The sequence below is a fragment of the Schistocerca cancellata genome, chromosome 1, assembly GCF_023864275.1.
Source record: "Schistocerca cancellata isolate TAMUIC-IGC-003103 chromosome 1, iqSchCanc2.1, whole genome shotgun sequence".
Lineage (NCBI taxonomy): Eukaryota > Metazoa > Arthropoda > Insecta > Orthoptera > Acrididae > Schistocerca > Schistocerca cancellata.
Window position 1 is genome coordinate 593,209,604 of NC_064626.1, and position 16,230 is coordinate 593,225,833.

At 41.8% G+C, this 16,230-nt stretch overlaps 1 protein-coding gene across 1 annotated transcript in view; it reads left to right on the top strand.

The window, feature by feature from the left end:
• Positions 1 to 16,230, top strand: part of LOC126088493 (fatty-acid amide hydrolase 2-A-like) — a 250,432-nt gene that overhangs the window by 165,141 nt on the left and 69,061 nt on the right. Inside the window, exon 7 of the mRNA XM_049906673.1 lies at positions 4,880 to 5,023. Coding sequence (XP_049762630.1) covers positions 4,880 to 5,023 — 144 coding nt within the window. The remainder of the gene's footprint in view (positions 1 to 4,879; positions 5,024 to 16,230) is intronic.

Below are 16,230 nucleotides of genomic sequence, written 5' to 3' on the forward strand. Positions count from 1 at the left end.
GATTCGATCCCGTTACCTTTCGTTTTCCAAGATGCGTTTAGACTCACATTCGGGAGGACGGCAATTAAAATCCCCGCTCCTCTACGGCCACCCAGATAAAAGTTTTTCGTGTTTTTCCAAAATCGCTTCAGGAACGTGCCAGGATATTTCCTTTGAGAAGGACACAACCAATTTCCTTCCGCATCCGAACTTCTGCTCCGACTCTAATGGCCTCATTGTTGACGGAGAGTAACCAAAACGCCCCTTCTGTACTTCTGCGAACACTTTCCACTTGCTGTTGCCCTCTTGTGGCTTTTTTCGTCACTGCCAAACGGGCGAAAATAAGACGTGAGGTAAGACGTAATACAATAATATCTTGTCACTCGGATCACCGAAACAAGCACTTCATCCGAGTCGCGTTTTCGAATTACGCTCTAAATAGAAATCAACGGAAAACGTCGAAAGTAAATGTGAATTTGCAAAAAGAAATACAGTCACAGGAATCACAAAGTCTGCGGAAATAATTTAGGAAATATGCCGTCGCCAGTGAGAAAGGTCACAACAAAGAGTCGCAGCTATAAGTTTATCGTAGGAACCGATGCAAGACAAACATTACTTTAAAATATTAGCATTTAACTAAACAAGGACTTTATATAACATTTTACTATCGACTACATATCTATTGCACTATTATTTTTGGTCATCAGTCAAGACAGGTTAGGGCTGGCCCGCCACGAATTTCTCACCTGTTTTAACCTCTTCATCCAACAAGGGGATGTCACGACGTTGGGATCACGGATTTACTTCAATCTTTGTGCACCTTTATTACGTCTTTAAAACAACGTAACGTGCAAGTAGTAAGTTGCAATACTCTGGCAATTCCAAGAAAATCGCGAGAGAAGTTTTACGCGTCTATTATGTTAGTGATATATCTGTGCGAAGCTGCCGGCCGTAAGAAGTCATTGTGGTCAAGGCTGCCCTCTGTAATAAAAAAAGTGAGTGACTGGGCTAGAACGGGTGTCATGGGACGTCCGCCCCGAGCAGTTACAACGAACAATAACGAATAAAATGAGAATAATAAAAAAGTCCCCAGCGTTCGCACTATGCAAGAGGGTCATGAACGAGACGACTGTTCGAATCCCGGTGACACTTGTTTTTTAATCTATGTTTTTTCATCACTGGTCACGTTATTTAATTTATGTGACATTTGAGAGGCACTATAATGAAAAACACCACGTGTATTTTACTGAAGTTGTAATGAATTTCATATTTTATTTGACTATTTATTATTTGTAATTAAATTTTAAAGGACGAGGAGCAGGCTTGGAAAGCCCAAGCCAAACCTCAATAAGTACTGATGCGAACGACATTATTCAGAATCAAAAAATGGCTCTGAGCACTATGGGACTTAACATCTATGGTCATCAGTCCCCTAGAACTTAGAACCTAACTAACCTAAGGACATCACACAACACCCAGTCATCACGAGGCAGAGAGAATCCCTGACCCCGCCAGGAATCGAACCCGGGAACCCGGGCGTGGGAAGCGAGAACGCTACCGCACGACCACGATCTGCGGACTATTCAGAATCAGTAATACCGTAAGTCACAATGTGCCAGACCACAAGAGGAACGTACAGTTACTCGTCGGATGATCTCTCGAAATTACACGTTGCAGGATAGTGTGTCATACAGACATGGAAAACATAAATTGAAACTTCATGCAAATACAAGTGTTTTTTTCATTATATTACCTCTCAAATGTCGTATAAATTAAATAATAATACTAGTGATGAAAAGAAATAGATTAATAATTAAGTTTGAGCGGTGGTCGAACCGTCGCCACATAATAGATGCGTAAAACTTCTCTTGCGCTTTTCCCGGAACTGATAGAGAAGTTCATCTTAACTACTTGCACATTATATTGATTTAATGGCCTGCTAAAGGTGTACCAAGTTTTAAGTAAATCTGTTAAATCTGTTCTAGGCGCTACAGTCTGGAACCGCGCGACCGCTACGGTCGCAGGTTCGAATCCTGCCTCGGACATGGATGTGTGTGATGTCCTTAGGTTAGTTAGGTTTAAGTAGTTCTAAGTTCTAGGGGACTGATGACCTCAGAAGTTAAGTCCCATAGTGCTCAGAGCCATTTGAACCATTTTTTGTTAAATCTGTGATTCCAACTTCGTGGCCTCCCCTTGTCAGACCAGTACTTCCATGTACTCATTTATTTAAACATTGGGTAATCCAGTATGGGATAATGGCAATATTATGTAAATAGAGGAGATGTTGAGTCACAGACAGGCACAATAAAAAAGACTGCTAAACAAATTAGATTTCGTCCAAAAGGACTTCTTCTGAAATGTACAACGTACATACATTCACGCAAACACAGCTCACACACACAAGACCACTGTTGTTGGATACATCCCTATCTTTGTACCGTACAGTATTTATCCTCCACGGCTCACTCAAGTATCAGGGAAGGTATCCTTGACCATGCATCACTAGAGGAATTAAAGAATCTTCTGAAAGGAAAGGGGATATGTAACTGTTGGCAAGAACAAATAGAGATCCTGCAGTAGTTGCAGACTACAAAAACTACTCAAAACTACTAAGAAAGGTTACTAGAATGTCTAGGAACAAGTATATGCCAGAAATCAGTAAGTCCAACAACAGACTTAAGTCTATATGGGTAGTAAAACGAGAGACTGGACAACCAGCTACTGAACTGAATGGAAGAGCTATGAATGATGAGTCACATGTAGCAAGTGCATTTAATAATCATCTCTTAAATATAGTAAAAAGAATAATAGTTCAAGAGAAAAATCACTACAGTATGTTGAAAAATTAACTCTCATAAAATTTAGTCATATGAAAGTATCCCTAAGTTGCCCTACTGAAGTTAAGAACATTATACACTGAAAAACCAAAGAAACAGGTACAGCTGCCTAATATCGTGCATGCCTGCTGCGTGCACGTAGACGTGCGGCAACAGGACGTGGCATGGGCTCGACTAATGTCTGAAGTAGTTCAGGAGGGCAATGACACCGTGAACCCTACAGGGTTGTCCATAAATCCCTAACAGTACGAGGGGTTGGAGATCTCTTCTGAACTCTGTAGCAATTCTGGATGTGTGGGGTATCGCATTGCTCTGGAATTGCCCAAGTCCGTCCGAATGCACAATGGACGTAACGGATGCCCGTGATCAGACACGATGCTCACGTACATGTCACCTGTCAGAGTTGTATATAGACGAATCAGGGGTCCCATGTCACGGCAACTGCACACGCCCCACCCCATTACAGAGCCTCCACCCCCTTGAACAGTCCTCTGCTGACAGGCAGGGTTCATGGATTGATGAGGTCGTCTCCGTATCCTTATACATCCATCTGCTCGATACAATTTGAAACGAGACTCGTCCGACCAGTCATCAACAGTCGAATGTTGATGTTTACTGGACCAGGTGAGGCGTAAAGTTTTACGTTGTGCAGCCATCAAGGGTACACGCGTGGGCCTTAGGCTCCGAAAGCCAATATCGATGATGTTTCGTTGAATAGTTCGCACGCTGATACTTGATGCCCCAGCATTGAAATCTGCAGTAATTTGCGGAAGGGTTGCACTTCTGTCACGTTGAATGATTCTCTTCAATCGTCGTTAGTCCCGTTCTTGCAGGATCTTTTTTCGGCAGCAGCGATGTCGGAGATTTGATGTTTTACCGGATTCCTGATATTCACGATACATTCATGAAATGGTCACACCGGAAAATCCCCACTTCATCGCTATCTCGGAGATGCTGTGTCCCATCGCTCGTGCGCCAACTATAAAACCGTGTTCAAACTACTTAAATCTACATCTACATCTATACTCCGCGAGCCACCTTACGGTGTGTGGCGGAGGGTACTTATTGTACCACTATCTGATCCCCCCTTCCCTGTTCCATTCACGAATTGTGCGTGGGAAGAACGACTGCTTGTAAGTCTCCGTATTTGCTCTAATTTCTCGGATCTTTTCGTTGTGATCATTACGCGAGATATATGTGGGCGGTAGTAATATGTTGCCCATCTCTTCCCGGAATGTGCTCTCTCGTAATTTCGATAATAAACCTCTCCGTATTGCGTAACGCCTTTCTTGAAGTGTCCGCCACTGGAGCTTGTTCAGCATCTCCGTAACGCTCTCGCGCTGACTAAATGTCCCCATGACGAATCGCGCTGCTTTTCGCTGGATCATGTCTATCTCTTCTATTAATCCAACCTGGTAAGGGTCCCATACTGATGAGCAATACTCAAGAATCGGACGAACAAGCGTTTTGATATCCTGCTATTGCAGCAGCAGTAATCGATCTAACAATTGCGCCAGATACTTGTCTTATATAGGCGTTACCGACTGCAGCGCCGTATTCTGCCTGTTTACCTATCTCTGTATTTGAATATGCTTGCCTATACTAGTTTCTTTGGCGCTTCAGAATGTAATATGGATATTGTAATGTTGACTCACTAGGGATGTCTGATTAGTTGTGAGAGAGGGCGTAATGGCTGTAATGGGCGGGTGAGTATATCCCTAAATAAAATATAGCCGGCCGCTGTGGCCGAGCGGTTCTAGGCGCTTCAGTCCGGAACCGCGCTGCTGCTACGGTCGCAGGTTTGAATCCTGCCTCGGGCATTGATGTGTGTGATGTCCTTAGGTTAGTTAGGTTTAAGTAGTTCTAAGTCTAGGGGACTGATGACCTCAGATGTTAAGTCCCATAGTGCTTATAGCCATTTGAACCAAAATAAATATTTCGGCGGCCTACCCTGTTTGTATTATACCACTTAAATGTACTAGTGCTCAGCGTCCGCAGTTCGCGGCGTCCTCAGACAACTGCTGTGTATACTGCTGGTGGAAGACGACTGTGCTGTGCTGCAGGTGTCGGTGCAGTCGGTGCGGGTGCTGTACATGGAGGACGACGGCGGCGCCGTGCTGACGGACTCGGTGAGCCGCGCGCAGAAGGACGCTCTGCGCAGGGCAGTAGCCTGGCTGGACTCCGTGAGGGACCGCCCGGCCCAGCAGGTGCGTCACCACATATTCTTTGCTCACAACGTCGTGCCCCTGGCCTTCCTACTTCCGAATTAACTGAAGTCTGTCGACTTCGGACCACGAGTGTTTTGTGATAGCCACAGCCAACATCAGCGAGCTCAAAAAAATACATGTGTGTACACTAGCTAGAAAGAAGTGACTGTCGTGCTGCGGGTGCCAAACCAGTAGGCACGTGTGGTGTCACCACTGCGTGAGGTAAGCGCAGCACCCCCCCCCCTTCCATACATACACACACACACACACACACACACACACACACACACACACACACACACACACACCTCAACTCCCTCCCTGCGGCTGTGGATATGGTGGGCTTCAGTAAGTGGATCTTGCTTCCTTCACTCTCTGCACCCCACTGCGAACTTGGTTAGGACATCATGAACAAGTAGTACCATTGGTGAAAGAAGGTGCAGCACTTACTCACAACTTGTGTTTATTTTAACTAATCTAGATTTCAGTCACTGAGTGACCATCTTCAGTGGCAGGGATGATAAATGAACCAATTAAAATACAATTGCATACATTTTAAAACAGAACTACAATTGTATAAATTTCACGTATACACTAAGGTGACAAGTCATAGGATTGTGGTGTGCACATATACAAATGGCGGTAATGTTGCGTACATGAGGTATAGAAGGGCAGTGTTTTGACGGAGCTGTCTCTTTATTAAAGTGTTTCACGTCTGCCGTGACTATGTCCGCACAACGCAAATTAAGGCTTTGAACAGAGTTCGATGTAGGGTCATTCCATTTCGGAAATTGTTAGGGAATTCAGTTTCCGAGATCCATAATGCCAAGAGAGTTCTGAGAATACCAAATTTCAGGGATTATCTCTCACCAAGGACAACACAGTGGCCGACAGCCTTCACTTAACGACCGAGAATAGCCCCGTTTCCATAAAGCTGCCTGTGATAAGTCAAGCAACCCTGCATGAAATAACCGCAGAAATGAATGTGGTACGTACGATGAACGTATCCGTTTGGACAGTGCAGTGAAATTTGTGGTTAAAGGCTATGGCAGCAAAAAGACCGACGCGAGTGCCTTTGCTACCAGCACGACATCGCCTGCAGCTGCTCCCCTGGGCTAGTGACCATGTCGGTTGCATCCTTGACGACTGCAAAACCGGGGCCTGGTCAAATGTGCCCTGGTTTTAGTTGGTAAGAGCTGAAGGTAGGGACTATACCGGTCCACGAAGCCATCGTCCCAAGTTGTCAATCAAGCACTGTGCAAGCTGGTGGTTTCTCCGTATTGATGTGGGCTGTGTTTACTTGGAATGGACTGGTTCCTCTGATCCAACTGGACCAATCATTGAGTGAAAATAGTTGTGTTTGGCTACTTGGAGATAATTTGGAACCATTCACGGAGTCCATGTTGCCAGACAGATGGAATTTTTATGGGTGACAATGCGCCATGCATTGAGCCACAACTGATCACGATTGGTTTGAAGAACATTGTGGATAATTCGAGCGACTGATTTGGCCACCCAGATCACCCGACACGGGGTATAGTCAAGGGATCAGTTCGTACACAAAACTTGCATCGGCAACACTTTCGTAATTATGGACGGCAATAGAGGCAGCATGGATCAATATTTCTGTAGTGGACTTCCAACGACTTGTGGAGTTACTGCCACGTTGAGTTGCTGCACTATGCTAATCAAAAAGAGGTCTGACATGATATGAGGAGGTGTCCCATGTTTTTTTGTCAAGTCGGTGACGTGTATCAGCAGATAAAGTTAACACATTTCAGCCGCTACTTGGACTATCTATACACAACAGTAAAAAATGCAGTGAGTCCGCTGTGTACTGTCATCTCACAGTTGACCTCAGCGCACATCATACATGACTATGGCGCCCTCTATACATGCTTTATGTTACAGTAACGCATTGTATATATGTAGTTGGTTATTTACACTATCACAAAAATAGCCGTTTTAACGAAATTCATTTTTATCGATAGACAATAGAGGCGACTACAGTGTGGAGTGCTGTTAAAACAGTAAACATTATTTACAGTCAAAGTGGTAGTAATGTGAACTACTTCATGTAGGCAGCTATGTGTATGTACATAACTGCTTTTGTTATTGTATGAAAGAAGTACAGGGCTATTACAAATGATTGAAGCGATTTCATAAATTCACTGTAGCTCCATTCATTGACATATGGTCACGACACACTACAGATAAGTAGAAAAACTCATAAAGTTTTGTTCGGCTGAAGCCGCACTTCAGGTTTCTGCCGCCAGAGCGCTCGAGAGCGCAGTGAGACAAAATGGCGACAGGAGCCAAGAAAGCGTATGTCGTGCTTGAAATGCACTCACATCAGTCAGTCATAACAGTGCAACGACACTTCAGGACGAAGTTTAACAAAGATTCACCAACTGCTAACTCCATTCGGCGATGGTATGCGCAGTTTAAAGCTTCTGGATGCCTCTGTAAGGGGAAATCAACGGGTTGGCCTGCAGTGAGCGAAGAAACGGTTGAACGCGTGCGGGCAAGTTTCACGCATAACCCGCGGAAGTCGACGAATAAAGCAAGCAGGGAGCTAAACGTACCACAGCCGACGGTTTGGAAAATCTTACGGAAAAGGCTAAAGCAGAAGCATTTCTTAAACAGGAGATTGGAAAACCGATGGATCGGTCGTGGTGGAGATCATGATCGACAATTCATGTCATGGCCTCCACGCTCTCCCGACTTAACCCCATGCGATTTCTTTCTGTGGGGTTATGTGAAAGATTCAGTGTTTAAACCTCCTCTACCAAGAAACGTGCCAGAACTGCGAGCTCGCATCAACGATGCTTTCGAACTCATTGATGGGGACATGCTGCGCCGAGTGTGGGAGGAACTTGACTATCGGCTTGATGTCTGCCGAATCACTAAAGGGGCACATATCGAACATTTGTGAATGCCTGAAAAATCTTTTTGAGTTTTTGTATGCGTGTGCAAAGCATTGTGAAAATATCTCAAATAATAAAGTTATTGTAGAGCTGTGAAATCGCTTCAATCATTTGTAATAACCCTGTACATAGTGGATAAATGTATCCAAGAGGGGCGTTCAATATGAAATGCAAAGCACTCTTTTTCTTCGCCAGTTTCGGTAGAAAAAATGCGGAATTTGTTGTGGGACATCGTGAAATATTCCTGCTTCAGCCCCTATAGTTCATGAAGTTCCGGTACATCGCGGCGCTGTATGTTACCTCCAAAATGGCGTCTGTGTTGGAGGTTCATTCCAAGCAGAGAGATGTCATTTATTTATTTATTGGCTGAAAATCAGAGCATCACAAATATTCACTGTCCCTGCGGCGATCTGACGGCGAACGAAAGTTCGGTAAGCCGTTGAACGAGGCGTCTGTCATCATCGCAACAAGGACGCGCAAAAATTGTCCGATCTTGCACGTGCCTAACGGACGTACACATCTGTGACACCTGCAGTGTTGGAACATGCAGATACGCTTATTCAAGGTGACCGACAGGTCAGAGTCAAACAGCTCGCTGTAAAATTGGACGTCTCTGTTGGTAGTACTGACACACTCGTCCACAAGTTGGGTTATTCAAGAGTGTGTGACCGCTGTTGTCCTCGCTGTCTAACAGGAGACCATGAACAGCAACGAAGGACCAATGAAGGATGCACTCTACAGGAAGCAGTATGTGGATGATGGGAGGTTATTGATGCATCAAGTCGTTCGCTCTGACATCGACCAGTAAAGTGGTCCTGCCAGTAAGGTGCCATAAGGCCATCGCATTGAATGGAGATTATGTTGAAAAAGGGGGTTTTGAAGCCAAAATAATGGGGAATAATATGATGTATTGAATTCCTGACTACAACCAGCGTACTTTAGAAAAAAATATGTGTTGAGTTACTTACTGAACGGCCCTCGTAGAAACACTACAAATACATTGCTTTCTATAGAATTAAGCAACAGCAGTTAAACGGGTATTGTATTAAAACCAAAATTTAGTTACACCATTATGCACACTTAGTGGTGCTTGTGTGAACTAGTTATTCACTTAGTTATTGTAATTGTTTCACCAATTGAAATAAGTAAGGTCGCTGAGCACTTCCAGATCCCAAATGGAGCTAAAAAACAAAGTAGTACTACGTCATCATCGACCCACCCACCCAGTCACACACACACACACACACACACACACACACACACACACACACACACACACAGAGAGAGAGAGAGAGAGAGAGAGAGAGAGAGAAATACAACAACCAGACATTTTTTATGTATTCTTTTTTATTCCATTACGCGTGAGTACACAGTCAAAATATAGACAGCAATTTGCATGCTGCAGCTCGGCTGTGCAAAATCAACAATTTTGCTCAGCTACTACACCTCGCAAGATGCAAGATGTATGTTTACTATATATTACCGGTTAAGTTGTGCTCGCTTCCTACCTAGTTCCTTGTTTTCCGATTTTCGCATTTAGAGATATGGCACAAACGCATCTTCACTTGTATTTCACACGAAAAACAGCGCAGTGTCCACTGGAGTGGAGACTGACACCTTTGTTACATGAGAAAATCGTATCTATGGTCAAAGTTACAATTCACTTACAAATTGTAAATAAGGATAGAATGAGGGGAAATGGCGCTACAGACTTACAGCTGTACATTGCTTTGCAGCCGGCGCCGCCTTCTTGGTAAGCCCAAAACACTCGCTGACTACCGTTCAAAATTACCGTTGTTGTTTTAAATATTTAATATTACGAAGCTACAACGAATAGCACAATGTTAGGAATGCATTTTCAGTTATTTTTCCAGTCTTAAAGGTATATTTGAATCAGTAATTCGACGTATTTGATCTCGTTAATATCACTTTCTTTTTGTTGCACGTTTCCAATGACCAAGAAACGAAGCACGTGATGTGAAAAGGTTCCTTTCATTATCCAGTATTTTCCTCAGTACAGAACTACGAAAATGATATTTCCTCTATGTCCTCTTCCGAAAAAGCTGGGAACTTATTTTGCTACGTCTGGACAATTTGCAATATTCCCTTTTCACTGTGGTCAACCTGAGCGCTCTTCGATTGATAGGAAATCGAAAGTCTAATTACAGACTATTTTGAACATGGCTGCACTGCAACAACGGTTACAGAACAGCAGGTGTAGGAGACAGCCAACCAGTGGCAATAAATGGTTGTTTTCAAATAAACATTACCATGGTTTCGACGGATTTAAACCAGTATATCTAAGGAGGACAAACCTGCGTCAATGCGCTGACATAACTTACAAGCAAAACGTCATGGACCCATATTACTCATCAAACAGAAACTACTCTCTACAAAAAGTGTAGGAATGTCACAAAGATTACGATACATACCACCATAGGACAAGTAGTACTTATAAACTTCACTTCAGCAATCCGTCAGTAGAGCTATCTCCACATGACAGGTGTCGTCAATGGTCTGAATATCGATATGTAAACGTTAAGGTCCGTAGAATAAATGGCTGGTCACATCAGTGAAACTAATCTCTTAAAATAATATGCTATGTAATAGCTAGATTCCGACTGAGGGAGAATGTGGATACCAGGAAAACAAAACCTGAGGCGCATGGCCGGCCGATGTGGCCGAGTGGTTCTAGGGGCTTCAGTCTGGAACCGCGCGACCGCTACAATCGCAGGTTCGAATCCTGCCTCGAGCATGGATGTGTGTGATCCTTAGGTTGGTTAGGTTTAAGTAGTTCTAAGTTCTAGGGGACTGATGACCTCATATGTTAAGTCCTATTGTGCTCAGAACCATTTGAACCATTTTTGAACCTGAGGCGCATGTGCCGATAAACATGTACGCTTGGCGGTCTAAGCAGCTAATAACGGTAAACACATTGAAATTACTAACAGAAATACACCATGGTAGTCAACAAGTATAGAATAAAATGTTGAAAAATGCAAATGCACATAATATACTACGAGGGTTGTCCGGAAAGTTAATGTACCGCATTTTTTTCTGCAACAGTTCTTTATTGAACATAATGAGAATTACATATGCGAAAAAATAGCGTTGTATGTGCACATCCTAATTTTTCACGTAATTTCCATCCCTTCTATCGCCTTCCTCTTGCGCGAAACAAAACCGTGTATGACCTGTCGATGCCAATTCTTGTCCTGATGGCGGAGCCAGTGCTTCACTGTGTGAATCACCTCATCGTCCTCAAAATGTCATACACGAACGGCATCCTTTAAAGGCCCAAACAATTGGAACTCCGAGGGGGCTAGGTCAGGGCTGTAAGTTGGATGGCGTAACACTGTCCAACCCTGTTTTGCGATGTGTTCAGCAGTCCTCACACTTGTGTGGGGGCGTAGCGTTATTGTGTTGCAGCAAAACATCTCCGGGTTTGTTGTGGCGCGGAAGTCGCCAGAAGCGCGTCTTGAGTTTTGTTAATGCGTTGACATATGCTTCTAAATTAATGGTACCACCTCTTGGCATCACATCAGTGAGGACCACACTTTCACAGTCCGATCACGATTTTGCCGGCGGAGACAGCTGCTTTGAAATTTATCTTCTGTGGGAAGTGGGAATGGCCATATTCCATCGACTGTCGTTTTATTTCGGGCTCAAAATGGTGAACCCAGATTTCATCACCTGTCACAATCCGGGACAAGAAGGCCTCCGCCTCAGCTTCAAAACATTCCAATAAATCAAGACAAATTCTTCTTTGTGTGATTTGTGGGCCACCGTTAGACACCGCGGGACCCGTGTTACACACACTTTTGAAAATCCAAGACGGCGGATATTTGCATCCACATGTCCTTTGCTGATCGACAGATGCAGCGCCTACAGTCGAGTCGTAAAGCATCTGTCCTCCAGAATGACATCATCAGCTCGCTGCATCATGACAGGTGTGACAGCCATGGACGTTCTCCCTGACCGCAGCAAATCGTGGAGCTCCGCCGAACCGCCTCCTGATGACCTCACCCTCCGTGCCTAGCGACTAACTGTATTTCTGTTTACATCAGTGCTCCATAGACTTTGCACAAGCGTTTGTGAATATTCCCAACAGTTCCTTTCTCTGCAGTGAGAAATTCAATGGTGGCACGTTGCTTGCAAAGAACATCACCTACAGACGCCGTTTTGAAATTGTCCTGCAACTACGATATCTGTCAGAAGTGATGGAAAGTTGGCGTGCTCGCTCAGGAGACTTCAAATAATACACATGTAAAGTTTTGCATTCGTAGCATTGCTTTCGGATGAGGAAAAACCATGCGGTGCATTACTTTCTGGGCAAACCTCGTAGCATAATTTAAGACATTATAGGACTATCAGTAAATTATCGTGCGGAAATAGTGATGTTTGTATATAAGTATTTTATTACAAGCATAATAACATCAATGAAATTAATATCACGTCCAGTACATCATCATACGTGAAGTGAAGATGTCAGTGTATAAACTGGTTATTAACTATAATGACAGCAAAGAGCAAAAATTCATAAGTCTCCGAATAGTGGCAAACGTAACAGAAATGGGTGGCATCAGTGTCTTAGTACAGCATTAACTGACAAACCAAACTGTTCGCACAAAAACTGTATAATAGAATTGTGAGGAAATGAACCACTCTCAGAGGCTACCGGCAGTCTTACGAAGTTTTTTTTGCGAACAGTGTGGGTTTGAAACCCATAACTTAAGAGTGGGGCAGCACTATCACAACTTGTAAAGCACCAATGGCTACAGGTGACAGAACAGCAATTTTTTTAGGGTACAGGGAGTAAAAACTAAAGATTTTCAGAAACAGGCTGAAAATGACATTCACATTGATAAAACAGGCAGCCACAAACCAATGTACACAGCCTCTGATCGAAACTAGAGATACTCAAAAATTTACAGAAAAATTTAGTTCAGCCAGTTGTAATTCAGCTTGTGCACAAAATCAGTTGTCCTCATTTCATTATTATGTCCGAGGACTAAGGGGTAAGCTTAACGTGTTGGTTATTTTTGTTGGTTAATTGTATTGAAGAATTTGACTTGAGCAAACCAGTTGATATAATCTGCCTCTCTCAACATCATGTGACCACTTGTATAGATATGTTAAATGTTACAAGATACAAGTTAGCTTCTTACTTCTGTAGAGAAAGTATGGATAAAGGAGGCGTGGCCACAGTTGTCAAAAACTGTTTTGATTTCAAGGATACTAATATTAATAAATGTTGTGCAACAAGTTGTATTTTATAAGAAGTCCTTTATAATAGTAAGTATATACAGAGCACCTTCGTGAAAGTTTAACGTCTTCATAAAAAAAATGTGGAAGCTCTGTTGTCCCAACTCACAATAAAAAACAAGGAAATATTGGTGCTGGTGATTTTAATGTGAGTTTAAAGAAAAGCTCTGTCAGTGAACGATTATTGCAATCAGTAATACTGTCATTCAATTTAGTTCCTACTGCGAACTTTGCAACTAGGACATGTAAATGCTCTGAGACTGCTATTGATAATATCATTATAGAAAAATCTAGGACAAAAAAGTCATATCACTAATCTTGTGTTAAATGTTGAAACTTGTCAGGACAAAAAAACTGTTAAATCTGAGCACAGGAGGGTACCAAATCAGTCCAAAATCGAGAACTTCAGGAGATTGCTCAAAGACATGAACTGGATAGGTGTTTACAATACTTCTGACTGAAATAGAAAATATGAACCTTTCATTATAAAAGTTACTTCTGCTGTTGAAAATTATTTTCCCCTAAAGGTAACTCAAATCAAACACAAGCCAAAAATTAACCATGGATTACACAATGAATAAAGATATCATGTGGGTCAAAAAGGAGACTGTGTCTACTATCTAGGAACAGCTCTGATGTTAGCATTGTAATGTATTACAAAGAATACGGCAAAATATTAAAGCAAGTAATCCAGAAATCGTAGCAGCCTTTTTATGAGAAAAAGATAATTACATCAGGCAAGAAAATAAAAACTGTATAGGATATACGTAAGACAGACAGGTGGGGCCAAAAAAGAAGACAGGTAGCTCTAAAAATAAATGAGACATAGGTAACAAGTGCAGTAGCATTGCAAACTTCTTAAACAAGTATTTTGTTTCTGTTACTGAGAACTTGGGGTTATAAGGTTCAGTGGAGACTAGTCTTTAAAAATAACTTCAGTAAAATGGAAATGACACTCACATCTCCCAAATAAGTAGCATTCATCACAAAATCCTTAAACTCTAAGCATTCTACTGGTTATGATAACATATCAACGAAGTTAACGAAAGGGTGCTCTTGTGAGTTGACTTCTATCTTAAGTTACTCGTGTAATCAACCTCTTATCAGCGGAACATTTCCAGACAGACTAAAATATGCTGAAGTTAAGCCTCTTTACAAGAAGGGGGATAAAGAGATATCTTCAAACTATCGACCAATTTCACTTTTGCCGGCTTTTTCAAAAATATTTGAGAAGGTTGTGTTCAAGCGTGTCCTTAAGCTTCTGACTGAAAATGATATATTGTCCAAGTCACAGTTTGGGTTTATTAAGGGTTTTGATACAGAGAAAGCTATTTACACTTACAATGAGTATCTAATTAATTCATTAGATAATAAATTAGATGCTACTGGCATTTTCTGTGACCTATCAAATGCCTTTGACTGTGTGAACCACAGCATTCTCTTAAGTACATTAGAATATTATGTACATTAGAATATTATGGAGTCACCGGCAGTGCTGGAAAATGGTTTTAATTCTATCTAACTAAGAGGAAACAAAGGATGTCATGGCGAAATACCTGTGCAGGAAGCAGTCACTCTTCATCTGATTGCTAATTAATTAGATGTGTGCTCCTCAAGGTTCCATCTTGGATCCGTTGCTTTTTCTTGTGTGCATTAGTGACCTTGCGTCCGTTACATTGCTAAATGCTAAGTTTGTTTTGTTTGCAGATGATACAAACATTACGATAAGTAACAAGTCAAGTACAGATTTAGAAATAGCTGCTAATAAAATTTTCACTGACATTGATAAATGGTCTAAAGCTACTTCACTGTCATTAAACTTTGAAAAGACGCAGTATATGCAGTCTAGAAACTGTAAGAGATTTCCTTCCAGCATGTGTATAACATATGAAGAAATGCAGATTGAAGAGGTTGACAGTGTTAAATTTCTAGGATTACAACCTGATAACAAATTCAGTTGGGAAGGGCATTCCACAGAATTTCTCAAGCGCCTAAACAAGTCTGTATGTGCAGTGAGAATGATGTCAGATGCAGGAGACATAAATATAAAAAAAACTTGCATACTTCACTTACTTTCTTTCTATTATGTCACATGGGATCATATTCTGGGGTAGCTCATAAAACAGATCAAAAATTTTTCACGTGCAAAAGCGTGTAATAAACATCACACATGGTGGAAATTGAAGAACATCACGTATAAAACTGTTCAAAGAACTTTGTACTAACCACTGCTTCTCCGTATATTCATGCCTTAATTAAATATGTTGAAACTAATATATCTCTATTTCCAACCAATAACTCAATTCATAGTGTCAATATTACGAATAAGAACAATCTATGTGAAGAGCTGAAATCACTTACCTTGATACAGAAAGGGGTCCAATATTCAGGAACACACATTTTCAGTAAACTGCCAGCAACCATTAATAACTTGGTTTTACATAGTTTGAAAGAAGTTTTGATAGTCAAGTCCCTCCACTCCGTAACGAATATCTTAACAGGGACTGTTAGACCAGCTTAAATAAAAATATCTGTTAGATTTCGGTTTTGACAGCACTTGATATTTTGTGTATGAGAAATTTATTACATATGCATAACAATGTTTCACTCTGGTAGTGTATTAATTCTGTAAATATTAGTAGTTCTAGTTTATTGCAATTTATTCACCTATTTCGACAATCTGCTGACAAATGACCAGGGTTGTAAGTATTGTATACAAATGTTTTTTGTTTTTTATGTTATTCCTTCTGACATGTCCCACATCCACGAGAATCATCTCATTTTTGAGTGTGTGGAACGAAAACTAAAACCAAATCTGAATCTCATCGAAAAATTGTCTACAGGTGAGCTGCAGCTGGACGTTTAATAAATTCTCATTTGTGCACTCAAGATGTCAAGGAGCTGAAATACGTAACTCTACGTTTGTTGAACATCTACTGATTGCCAATCACACATCGAAAATCAGGAAGGCACTGTTATTCTATGCACAGAAATCAAAGGGCGTAGGATGAACCT